At 39.1% G+C, this 12,794-nt stretch overlaps 1 protein-coding gene across 11 annotated transcripts; it reads left to right on the top strand.

The window, feature by feature from the left end:
- The first annotated feature begins 3,203 nt into the window (after window positions 1–3,203).
- Window positions 3,204–11,784, top strand: LOC122080390. Of its 11 annotated transcripts, none has more exons than XR_006140697.1 (5): window positions 3,204–4,526; window positions 4,705–4,746; window positions 5,947–6,015; window positions 9,124–10,186; window positions 11,258–11,784. XR_006140697.1 is itself a non-coding variant. In XM_042647347.1 (3 exons), exons 1-2 carry the CDS (start codon window positions 7,892–7,894, stop codon window positions 9,637–9,639), a joined length of 639 nt encoding a protein of 212 aa, XP_042503281.1. In that variant the 5' UTR covers window positions 6,040–7,891; the 3' UTR covers window positions 9,640–10,186; window positions 11,258–11,784. The 11 variants fall into 11 exon arrangements, 1 of the variants encoding a protein (XP_042503281.1); XR_006140695.1 differs by having other exon boundaries at window positions 4,701–4,746; XR_006140693.1 differs by having other exon boundaries at window positions 3,204–4,608.
- Window positions 11,785–12,794: the final 1,010 nt, after the last annotated feature.

Raw genomic sequence — 12,794 nt, 5'->3', positions numbered from 1 at the left:
GATTCTATGTAGGGGAAGTGGGAGGTGACGGGCGTGAATATTGGGAAGGACCCACACAGGTCACCCCCAAAGGGTACAGACACTGTTCCTAAGTGACAGCACTGTCATTGTAAACACCCACTAGAAATAGGGCATTTCCATTGGAAATATCAGTCTTGTTTCTGGTGGAGGTGACAAAGAGCTTGTAAGGCTCACATGTCCACCGGAAATATGCGACCGAAAACAAACCTAGTGGATCCGATGGGCTGTTTTCGATGGTGGTTTAGGGCAGTCCACCCATTTTGGGGTTTTTTGGCTCGAGCCCAAATGTTGGGATTTGTTCCATGGAGTTTTTATGAGATGTTCCTAGTATCATTCTAAGCCAAGAAAATTCTAATTCCACTAAGCCGTTTGGGAGATACATCGATCGAACGATTGAAACCCTAGTTAGTCTTTTGGCAATACATGTTGCCGGAGTTCACCGGGCTTGGTTCGAGCTCGGAAATAACACTGAGAGGGTAGAACATGCATTTTACGACCTTAACATGGTTTGTACACTAAGATTCCATCCATACCTAGCTTTGTCTGGGTCGAAATGAAGAGAGAGTGGTATGGGAGGTTGTACTTACCTCCAGCAACAATGCCGGCAACAAGGCGGTAGCCGGCACCAAGGTAAGCCTCCAACCTTCTCCTTCTTCCTCTTCTTCTTCCTTCCTCTCCTCTTTCTCTCCTCTCCTATGTTGAGCACAAGGGAAATGAGGAATCATTTCGACCAATCGGGTTAAAATAAATTAGGGTCTGTTTAGGTTGGTCCCCTTTTGGACCAATCGGGTTAAAATAAATTTTGGGGCACGAGGACCCAACCATTTAGATCTATAAAGTGCTCACGTTATGAGGAAGGGGTGGAGGATGATTTGGGATCATCCGGAACCATTCACGATGTGAGAGGCAAGAACCACGGGCATCGGAACCTCGACAGAAACCTATCAATCCACCAGAAATAGGCACTAGATCAAGGTCCAGGCTGCTTCCGATGGCTTGTTTCTGGTGGTCAAGATAGCTTGCTGTCCCAAGGCTGGTCTCACACTGGTGGTTACCCTCGGACATATTCAAGGCTATTTGGCAATTTTGATGCTTGTCGGAATTCAAGTGTGGGGATTCGGGTCACTTACCGCCTGAGATTGAAAGGTATGAATCCCCTCCAGTTATATAGATATGTGATGAACAAACATGTGGGATCATCTCTACCCCTTCGGCAATGCACAGCCACGAGCCAAAATCTGGTCGTACTTCCCATCTCCGATCCAAGGCCTATAACAACAGTTCAAATTAGACCGGATTAGGGCATGGGTGTAACATTCCCCCCGGACTCAATTCACTGCATGGTAACAAAGAAAATACTGGATCAGCAAGATTTAAACAAATATGGGTAAATATTGTCCAATAACATCAATAACAACCATCACTCTATCGAAGTACGAATTTTAAAAAATTGCAACCCTAAACTGATGTGATCTAGGGACCAAAACTCTAAATTGGGTTCTATGGGCCGAAAATAACTGAAGGGTTGTGGCATTTGTGTCAGATCCGACAAGTTCTAGATCGTTTGAAAGAATGTTGTCTGCAATCTGGGAGTAGATTTCTTCCTTTTAAGGAAAATGAACTAATAACAAAGAAAATACTAGATCGGTAAGATTTAAACAAATATAGGTAAATATTTTCCAATAACATCAATAACAACCATTACTCTATGGAAGTACGAATTTTAAAAAATTGCAACCACAAACTGATGTGATCTAGGGACCAAAACTCTAAATTGGGTTCTATGGGCCGAAAATGACCGAAGGGTTGTGGCATTTGTGTCAAATCCGACAGGTTCTAGATCGTTTGAAAGAATGTTGTCTGCAATCTGGGAGTAGATTTCTTCCTTTTAAGGAAAATGAACTAATAGCCGCCTTTGCCATGGTCCTTCCACACCGATCACGAACTTGCTCTAGAATGAAAGTGTCAATAGACTTTCATTACCTCATGCTGTTGTAGATGGGCTTTGGAATTGGCGTGGGGGCCTTATGCCGGTTCTGGCGAAACTCAATTATAATGAAGGAATTAAAAAACTGCAATTAAACTCAATATTCAAGGTGGTACATAGTAAATCAAAGGAGAAAGGACACATAGGGTATTAGGATTTATTGATTGGGGATAGACTTGAAGGGGTTTTGATATTGAGGACAAAGGAGAATAAAATAATATAGGAGGGGGCACAAATGGAACTCAATTAATAAAATAAAGGATAAAAAGAAAAAACGAGGAAAGAAGTACTTAAAAGAGGGTAACTTAACGGTCTACACTTTTTTTTATTTTTGATGAATAAGTAGTTCTTTACCAGGAGGAGAAGAATATACAGGGGGGAAAAGGGGGGGAAGAGAAGTCTAAGGCCAACAAGGAAAGGCAAGCCCCAAGGGGGAACAACAAAAACAAAGAGCAAAAACACAAAAGCTCAAAAGAGACAAAAGGGGCTAAGGGGGTGGGGGAGAGTTAAATATGATGGATTAGGTCAACCTGCAGGTTCTAAGAGGTGATGTTGTGGGAATTTTTTGGGGATATGGGAATAGGCCAGGAGAGCGGGCTAAGGAGGCTCTAGACTTTGGAGGTAACAGCAAAGTAGATAGCTTTCCAAATCTTGTCCGGAGTCCTAGATTTGGACGACAATCTATGAATGTTAAACTCCATCCAAAGGTGATTGATGGTAATACAAAAATCTAGTTTAACTATCGTGTCCCAAATGGAAGGGCCAGGGAAAGGCCTGTTGATCCAGATACATTCTTTATCGAAGGGAAGGATTGGTCTAGAATTCGGCCAGCATTTTGAGAGCACTAATTTCCAAACCCTGGTAGAGAAGGGGCAGGAGAAGAAGAGATGGGGGATGTCTTCAACGCCCGAGGGACAGACACAACAAGCAGGGTTGGATGAGATACGTCGATGGATAAGGAAGGATTGAGTGGGGAGACATTTGGTAAGACATCTGTAAAGGGTGAAGCTGTGACAGGGAATGTGAGCCTTAAACCAGACTATCTTGTGCCAAGGAGCGACTGGGGAAGGTAGTCTAATGTGTGACCAAGCTAAGGTGGAGGAGAAGATCCCATTAAAGGAGGGGAGCCAAATGCAGACATCAGCTCTACCTCTATCGCCAGGGGGTGTGGAGGGAGAGAGGCTCAGAGGTCAGCAAGGGGTGGGAGGAGGAGGGGGGAGACCAGCCTGAGGGGGAAAGAATAGAGAAGACCATGCTGTAGAAGAGAGACCAGAGGAGTAGATAACTCTGGGGGTAAGGAGGTGAAAAAGGATACCCGGAGGGTGCCAGGGATCCTTCCAAAGGGAGGTGGAGAGACCATTGCCAATGGAGTGGGAGATGGCAGAGAGGGCAACTAGTCTATGCTCAAGGATCTTCCTCCAGATCCAGGGGACATCCGGAATGGAAGGGGCCGTCCAGATGGGGTTGTGTTTTAGATGACCAAAGTAAATCCAGTCAACCCAGATGCTTTTGTGCTTGGACGCAATTTTCCATATGAGTTTAAGGCCACTAACAATATTGGCATCCTTAATTCTCCTAATTCCAAGGACACATTCGGATTTAGGACGGTAGACTTTTACAAAATGAGAGGCTTGAGGAATCTGGAGGAGTCAGAGCCTTTCCAAAGAAAAGTTTCCAAAGGAAAAAGGAAAGGAGAGCTTCAAAAGATTTGATAATCGAGGCCGGAAGGAGTAAGGTGCCAGACCAATAGAGGTACAAAGATTAGAGGACCGATTTAATCAATGTAAGGCGGCCAATGAAAGAGAGGAGTTTGCCTGTCTAGCTTTTTAGCTCTGGATCGGCAAACTCCTCTCTTTTGTTGTCTACACCTTATCAATTATGAAATCGACAATCCTAGCGAGAGGGACAGAACAGATGGTAGTAAGAGACCAACCAATCATGGGTCTGTTAGAGATCACATACTAAGGGTACTTTGGGCATTAGGTTATTATGTTGTATGTGCATCTACTTTTATGCCTTTTAACTTTCCTTGGCTATCTTATGTTAGCATGGAGGGTAGATAAAAAATTTCCTTTATGAGGCTAAGTGCATCAATATAGGGGGAGAGGGGGAAAGAAATCTATTCTCTCACACAACACATTATCATCATTATAGGTGGAGAGAAATATCTACCTCCTACTTTCATCCTCTCTCTTCTTCTTTGGTAGTCTTGCAACCCTTATATTCCAACTTGGTGTTAGAGCCCACGTTTTTGGTTTGGGAGTCATGCTACAAGTTCTCCATAGTTGGTACTAGTATTGATGGATGGCTGTTAGTTACAGTAAAAGAAAATTACCATGTTAAAGAATCAGATTGTGAATCGGATTTGTGAATTGTCAACCATACATAACTATGTGGATGGTTTATTCCTCGACTTGTTACTAATATTTTTTTTCCTTTTTTATATAAGGGAAGGTAGAAATTCTGTCCAAAGTCTATCAAATGAAAATAATGGCATAGATTTTTCTATGCTCTAAATGTAAGGATGGATTCAGTTGTTCTTCTCATTTCCTTTTTAATTCAACAGAGATTTCCACCATTTTGATCCTATTTGAGTTTGTGTAAGTTACTCATTTGCCATTTATCTTCCTCCCTTTTTGTTAGATGAAAACTACATCATTTTTTCGAACTGATAAAATTCTTTTTGTTTTAGATAGTGAATTGTGGGATTTTGGTGAAGTTGCAAAAATGGGCGTCAGGTAAATGCATCACAGTTCAATCTTTATGGGACTAGAATTGGGCTGTATTGGTTTTTGTATGTTCCTGACATTTTACTCATTGGCATGTAATAGGAAGCTAGTCTTTAAAAGTTTGGACTCACTTCCTAAATATATTTATTTGCACTCGACTCAACCATATTTATTTGAAGCTAATAAAAAGGAAACATATTAGAAACTTATTGCCTTACTCTTGGTTATGTGAAAACATGTAGATTTCCTATTTCCTGCATAAGAATATTTGCAGATTTTGCCCGTAAAGCACTGAGAGGTTGTTCTTCCCCCAACAAAACGTACATTACAACTTTTGGTGCTGATTTTCCATAAAAATTTGGTTTAATTTTTTATGGAACTTAATGTAAAAAATAGAGCTAGATTGACCACCTGGTTGGCACTTCCATACTACTCAATGAGTTTTCTAGGGTTTAGAAAGGGGTTTACCAGAGCTCATGAGGCAATCTCTGAAAATCTCTCTGATAAGCCCAAACCTTCTATTGAATAGCCATGAAAGCCGAGCTTCGTAACAAGTTGGGGGGGGGGAGGTTATCATTACTCTATCTCTATGGATTTAGGGTGATGACTGAATGATGATAGTACATTCTCTCATAATAGTACCCTCCTCCATGCTCTTTGACTGTATCATGCACCATTTTGACCTTGATTGGATCACTTGACTAGATAGTTAGAAAACCTATCAAGACCTCTTTGCAGATTCCGTGCCTGGGTTCTTTGATTGCTTTTGTGACTGCTGATTTATTTTCATGTTTGAACCACACTGGTTTTCCTTAAAAATTGGATTTCCATTCTTTTTTTGTTATTCTGATTTACCAATATTTAATCTATATTAGACTTAGTAGAATTTATCTCATTTTTCATTTTTATTGCAAGTGACCGGTAAATTACTCTTTTTAATTTTTTTTTTTTTTACTTGCAGTCTTCTAAGAAAACTTAATATAAGTTTTTCGTTTACTAGAGAAGGGTAGTTCTATTTTTTTTTTTTTTTTTTTTTTTAAGTTACTCACCCGGTGAAGAAAATAAGGAGGATATTTGAGAAATTTCTATTTTAATTTATTTCTTGAACCTATCATTTTTTATTTTGGATGTAGCTTTCATGGTTTCATTATGATTATTACATGCTTCCTATTCCCATGAAATTGATTTCCCATATTTATTATTTCTCAGGTGACAGAATCTGAAGTTTTAATACATAATCGTATACCTATTGGATATGCTTCATGCCCCATAGAAACAGTGAGTATCATTAGACTTCTAGAGTATTGGTTGTGTTTTAGCTGAGTAAAGCTATAACTCAAAGTTAATTCATTAAATGCTTATCCATTTTATAAGGACATTTGATTGTTCAGCTAAGTAAACATGTCTGCCTGTGCACGCTTGCATTTCACCTTTGCCCTTAGATTTCATTAGTCTGTTTTCTTATGTCCGTTTCTCATTTGGATATCTTTGTGTTTATTGTTCATTTAAAATACTATGGAAACATGAACTGCCTATAATTCTTCCAATATAAAATAGGTCTCTGATTTTTCCAGGTTAATTGCGTGTCAGCTCATGATAATAAAACTTAGTAGTTTAATTAGTATATTACAAGTAGGACATCAATCTTAGTCAGACTAGAAACAACGAAACATAATAGACAACTGTATCTCATATAGATTTCAAATTAGGAGTGGTACAAGATAATTTTCCTTTATAAAAATAATATCCGAATTTTTTGCATGACTTTTTTTGGTAAATGGATATTTCTCGAATTCGAATCTGGATTTTATTTTGATTGCTTTTTTGACAGTACTCATAAACTAACAGAATGAATTATTCTGAATATTTCTTTTTTTGAGTAATTCCCATTTATGAATTAGCTAAAAAAGGCTGAACCATGTAATTTAGTGGAAAAAATTAATCAAGCCAAATGTACTACTTCGAACATCAACGAGATTGTTAAAAACTATAAAACCAAACCTGATTTTTTGACAAGGTAGTCTCCTATAGTATTGATACAAATGTGGGTTCTGATACTATATAGGTGAACTAATGGGCCGAAACTCGAAAAACCCTTGTAGGGTGATTTCACTGGAAAAGCAAAAAAAAAAAAAGTAAAATACAAATGAAAAGAAAATGAGGTGAAGTTAGTTTAATGATTTAGGATTTACTTGGGAAAAAGTTTAGTTGTTATGGTTGTTGTTGGTTGAATGATTTAGGAAATGGCTTGAGTTTCAAGACATTTTTTGTTGATAGGTAGGGAGGGGAAGTAAATATTAGCCAGGAGATCCCCTAGTGAGTGTGGGCTTTTTTGTTCACCATAGCTCACCAACTACACTAGGAAATTGTCGTTATATGTTCTTAAATATGAACATGATACGTGAAGCCCAGGTTTTTAGACTGAATAACTAATTTTTTCATAATTTTTAAGATGAATAAAAAATATTTAATTTAGTGATTATTTCATGAAAGTTTCTATTTTAAATCTTATGTAGGTCCATTATCGGAATATTTTGTCTAAGAGAGGTCTTAAATTTCAAAATCTTAAGCTAGCTTTCAAATATGATACTCTAAAGAAATTCGGATTTATTAATTTGGACTAGATCTAACCCGGCTCAGTTTGAACCTCTACCATCGTTAGCGGTCCCAGCAGGTTTGGGGTTTGGAAGAAACGACCAAGGATGTCCCTGCAGTTTTGAAAAGACCAAGTGGCTTCGAATTTGTACATGAACAAGTTTCCCAATGGCTGGATAACGAGGACAAATTGGTAAATGTCACATTATATCGCTTTTCACTGGCTAGAACACCCTTAAAACCCTGCGCATTGGCTTTATTCCCACTACGACTCGTCAATCATCATTTCTGAATCGATCCAGAAATCATGGAGGAAAGAAACTATTCTCTCTCGCTCTCTTCTCTTCTCCCTCACACTATGCCGCTCCGGTATCTTCCCTTCTCTATTTCACTATCTCTCACTCTCTATATATCTCCCGCCCAACGCAAGGTCTGCATTAGGGAAGGGGCAAGTCATCTTCCATAGAGCTCCTCCATCGCTGCGTCTTGAAGATCCTTCTCGGATGGCCCCAAACTAACGCCTAAAGCCTCTCAATTTTCTTCTCATCTCTTCCCTTCGATGGTAGTTTCTTCTAATCTTCAAGCGCAAGGTCCTCTCAGTTGCAGCCTCGTTAGAGGCCAGGTTTTGATGAGGTTGTTAGGAACCCCACTTGATCCTAGTTTCAGCCTCGTTAGAGCCCAGGTTTGTGAGTTCTTGAATTTCTCAAACTTAACCTAGTTCTCTAGCCTCTGAAGATTTGCCTGCTACAAGATTACAATCGCTGTTGTCACGATATGAGTTATCCTTCTCTGAACTCAAATATCTAAAGTACGTGAAGCCCTAAAATATAGGTATTTAGGGATAGGCTTACGATTTAGGGCTTGTCTAGGGTTTTTATCTGAAGCTCTGTCTCCTTTCTCTAATCTACATTTGATTTAGGGCTTGTCTGATTTGTGGTCTTGATTTCTGTTCTCACCCTTGAACTGCAAGCTTTTCACCCTTGAATTCCATTTTTCTAAATGCATGCAAGGGCTGTTAAGGAGAAAACTATTTTCATGATTTTACCACCTATACTGAATGAAGTTCTTGAAACAAAAGGGGGTGACTGGTTCCCTGCAGAAAAAAATTGGGTGGGGGTACATTTTACTCTTAACCTTTGCGGGAAATTCATATATGTTGATCTTCAAAGTGTTACAGAGAACATCCTGATGATGTTGTGATTTATTTTACAGTGATAACTGAACATACCTATAGCTTTGACAAAGGGAAGAGTAGTATATGAATTAGAACCCCTCTGGCCTCATGGCTTTCTCAGTTGTAGCATCCCCTACAACCCTCTTCCCTGCAGGTATAGTTAAGCAACACAAATGACCCCCAGGTTGACAGCCAATTTATAGGAAGCATGGGCTTTAGGCATCATCATAATCTTATGGAAGCAACTGAACTTAGAGAGTGTCAATGTTCATGAGGATTTTCAGACCTCAGTTATCCTCAAAATATGCAAGTTAGCTACAAGTTAGTTGCAGAGGTACTTTTAAGAATCTTGAACCTAGGGTGAGGGATCTGCCCCTGGTTTTTTTCGTTCACCCTCTTTAATATTTTTGTTAATTATGATTCTAGAAATTTGCTGGAACTTTTTTTTGATACCTCTGTCACTTTTTTATTGTTTCTGTTTCTACATTTGTTTTCTGTTTTCATGTGCTCACTGCTGGCCCATGCTTTTTTTTCTATGGATTTGGTGGCTTTTTAAAAAGGAAAAAAGGCACTTTCTGAGGAAATAATTTCTGGTTATGTCATTGGTGATTTGGAAGGATTGGTCTTCAATCTGCATGATTTGCACATCTTTCCTATGGTCCTTGGTGAGGTGTAAAGGCCATAACTGCCCTCATGAAGGGAGGATGCAAATGAGGTCATACAAGTGGAAGTTTAGGGAGGAGTTTGAGGGGGCAGTGCTTGAGAGACACTCAGCACCAGGGGTTGCATATGATAGTGAAAAGGATACTCCTGCTGATGTGGAGACAGAAGCAGAGGCGAGAGAGACACTTCATGCTAAGGCAGCCAACAAAATTGCACATTGGCAGGAGCAGAATAAAGGCAGGGAGTTCAAGGAGCTGGTTCTTCAAGCATACTATGACATGGCCATCTTTGTGAGACAGAGGAATGGTTCCGTTGGCGGCAACAATCTTCTAGAGGTTTTGAGCCTCCTCGAAAATCTATGTGGTATTGACATTGGTGTACTGTTAAATGGTTATTCTTCTTCTTCATTCTTAATACACATTTCAATTTCTTTTATTGAATGCATACTGTTAGTGCTAAATTATGGGTAGAAAAGGTAATATAAGGGAAAGGACATGGTAGGCTACGACATACACTAGCAATCTCCTAAAAACATGCTTGAATAGTCTTGCCTTGAAGTTTCAGGTAAAATTCAAATGTTTGACTGCTTAAATGGCAAATTTAATTTTTTGTCTGAAATGTACCATATCTCCACCGGAATTTTGGTAATTTTACAGTACATTTTGGTTTCGACCAGGGTAATCACTAACCTTGATGTCACTATACATGGTTAGTTGAATCTAACTGGATAGGAACCTCGCCTAATCATTGTTATTAGGATGAAAACTATTTCACATGGACTTAAAAAAAGATTTATTGTTTGAAAGTGGTTGTTTGTTTTAAACTTTTAAATTTAGTATGTTCCTGGAATGTACATTAGTTTCTTTTTTCCCGTTATGATCTTGTCGGTTTGCAAGATTTAAGAAATTAGGTTCCATTGTGGACGTAAATTTATAGCTTGTGCTTCTTGTATAACATGTCCACGGTTCCAAAGCTGCCATGGACCATATGCTTACAGTATCGAAGGATCACATCCAGGTGCATCTTCTTATATATAATTTTTTGCTGATATAATGCAGGACATGCAATTTTCTCACAATTTTTATTAGATCTCCTTGCAATGATCATTATGGTTGAATTGGTAGGGACCAAGGGAATTTTATGATGGACCTCTTATCAAATGCATCAATTCACATGTTTCAGTTGAAAAGTTGATGCCCCTGGAGAACAATTAAATGTCACTTCATATTTAAATGAATTGTTGCTGTTAAAGAATAGACCCTATATACTATGGGGGTACAGTTTCATGTCTACCACGATATGGGGGTCTGTAAGAGTATTGATTTTGCTACTCTCTTAACAGTCTCTCCCTCTTTTTTTTCTCTCTCTCTACTCTCCTCTCTTCTACTACAGTTACTAGTTACAGATCCTGGTTTGCCACAGTTGCTCTAGCAACCATGGCTGCAGGGTATGAATCTCAGTTTTTAATTTTAACCTAGTAACATCTGGGTACACTGATGCTGTTCTATTAGGGGTGAGGATCAGTAACTTCAGCTCCATCAATTCCTTTTAATATGGTGTCTAATCTCAGTTTGAGATGGTCTAAAATGGGTAAAGACTAAAAGCCTCAGACAGACCTATAGAAACTACGCAATTCTGTTGGCTTTTAAGTTGTGTCATTGAGCTTTTGTTTGGTGGCTGCAACTTTGAAAAGCAACGATGATTCAGCCTTATGCCAATCCAATGTTGAAATCTGTCCTATGGTAAAACATCACCATTCACACCCATTAAAGAGAAACAGACAAGTTAGAAATGTTGGGGCACATTTGCCACCTTAGGCATATATATAGCTAAAATAATGGTTTAAAGGTAGTCACTGGTACTATTGGGGATTTGAAGGATATGTTCCATTATTTACGAACTAAGATATTTTCTACGTTTCTTAGATTCCATTGTGTTTGGTTCTGATACTTGTTGCCTACAAGATAACTGATAACTTTTGAAATTTTAATGCTTCAAGTGACACTTATCTGGACCTCCATTTTAATTTCTTTTCTTTCCTTTTTTCTGTTATTTCTTCTTTTTGGTGGGGATATGGTTATTGGTTAGTTCTTTGCCTCAGTTCAGCCTTTGATAAGCCCAAGAACACAGTTGCATAGAAACTTCTTTGATCATGATGATAGGGGCCTTCATCTTCCTATTCTTTGGTACTACAAATGACTTGAGTCCACTGGCCTATCAATAGGAGTTTGACGGCAGGCAGATCTTGGTATTTGGAGAGACAAGGCAGGCGATAACATCTGAAGCACATCGACAACTGACCACAAGATGCCACTCCTTAAGGAGCCAACAAGAGTGCGGGGTGAAAATGAATTGTTGTCTTACCTTGCCAAGCATATTTTTCATGTTCTTGTTTATTGATGAACATGCACTCTTGGCTCAATATTTTTTTCTGTATTTTTGTTATATATTGTTGACTGTAACATATATGTAAGCATTTCTCACGGTTTCCCCCCCACCCTTTTTTTTTGGACAGCTTGGCCGTGAGATTATGAGGAGTTCCCTCGTAATGTAGTAATTCAAATGTGTTTCATTACAGTTTTTATTAAGTCATTCTGTCCATTTATTTGGGATCATGTGCTAACTGAACTCAACTAAGCTTATCTCTTCTACATGCGGGTTGGTAGCAAAAATTCACCATTCAACCTTGATTAGGTTAATATTCTGGTTACGCATTATCATTTGTCTTTATCACCACTTCAATCCAAGACATTTTGGTTACTCTTGTCACACCCCATTTCCTGTAGACCCAATTTACCATTAGGAATACCGGCGCTGTGAATAAGACACCTACCTATCTTACCAATCTACAAGGATCTCAGATTGCAGTACTTTAACATTTTCACAATCTCATATCACAAACCAACATGAGCAGCGGAATCAGAGTATAGTAGCAGAATTATAAATAAGATGGGGAAACATCTAATGATAATATGATAGCTATAACTGAGTTATTCTGTTACAATCATCCATGACATATAATATAATCTCAAAAAGAATATACAATCCACAGTTATACCCAAAAGTATCAAAATATGATGTACAATCTCACAGTATGGCGTAAGCACAGTGGTCGCAAGCACAGTCCTGATCGTGCTCCTCCGCTTCTAGCATCCACCAGTCGCTCACATCATACTCTGACCTAGAAGATACTGTGTCACCCGCCATTGGCACCATGGTACCTTCATCATCGTCTAAAAAAGGGTGTATGCGTGGGGTGAGCTTTCCAACTCGCTCAGTGAGGGGTGGGGTTAAGCACATCCAAGCAAAACAATAGTAGTAATAATTTATGATGCATGATTGTAGAAATAAAACACATAGTCCATGATGCTTGTGATGCAGTTCATTTATATAGTGTCCACTTAACAATGCAAACTAAGTCTGGTAAATGCTATTATAGTGCAATAGGTTGTATCCTTCGTCTCGGAACTGACATTGACTAAGCAAGGATACAAACCCTAACCATGATAGAAGCCTGCCGATCCTCGTATGCGTCTATGAGTCACCCAGTAAACCCCTGATAACCCCCTCTTGGCAGTCATGTCACCAGTACATCATCGGCCATGTCGGACAGGTTCCTGCCTCC

The sequence above is a fragment of the Macadamia integrifolia genome, chromosome 5, assembly GCF_013358625.1.
Source record: "Macadamia integrifolia cultivar HAES 741 chromosome 5, SCU_Mint_v3, whole genome shotgun sequence".
Lineage (NCBI taxonomy): Eukaryota > Viridiplantae > Streptophyta > Magnoliopsida > Proteales > Proteaceae > Macadamia > Macadamia integrifolia.
The sequence above is the reverse complement of the archived record's forward strand: the minus strand, read 5'-3'. Positions and strand labels throughout refer to the sequence as shown.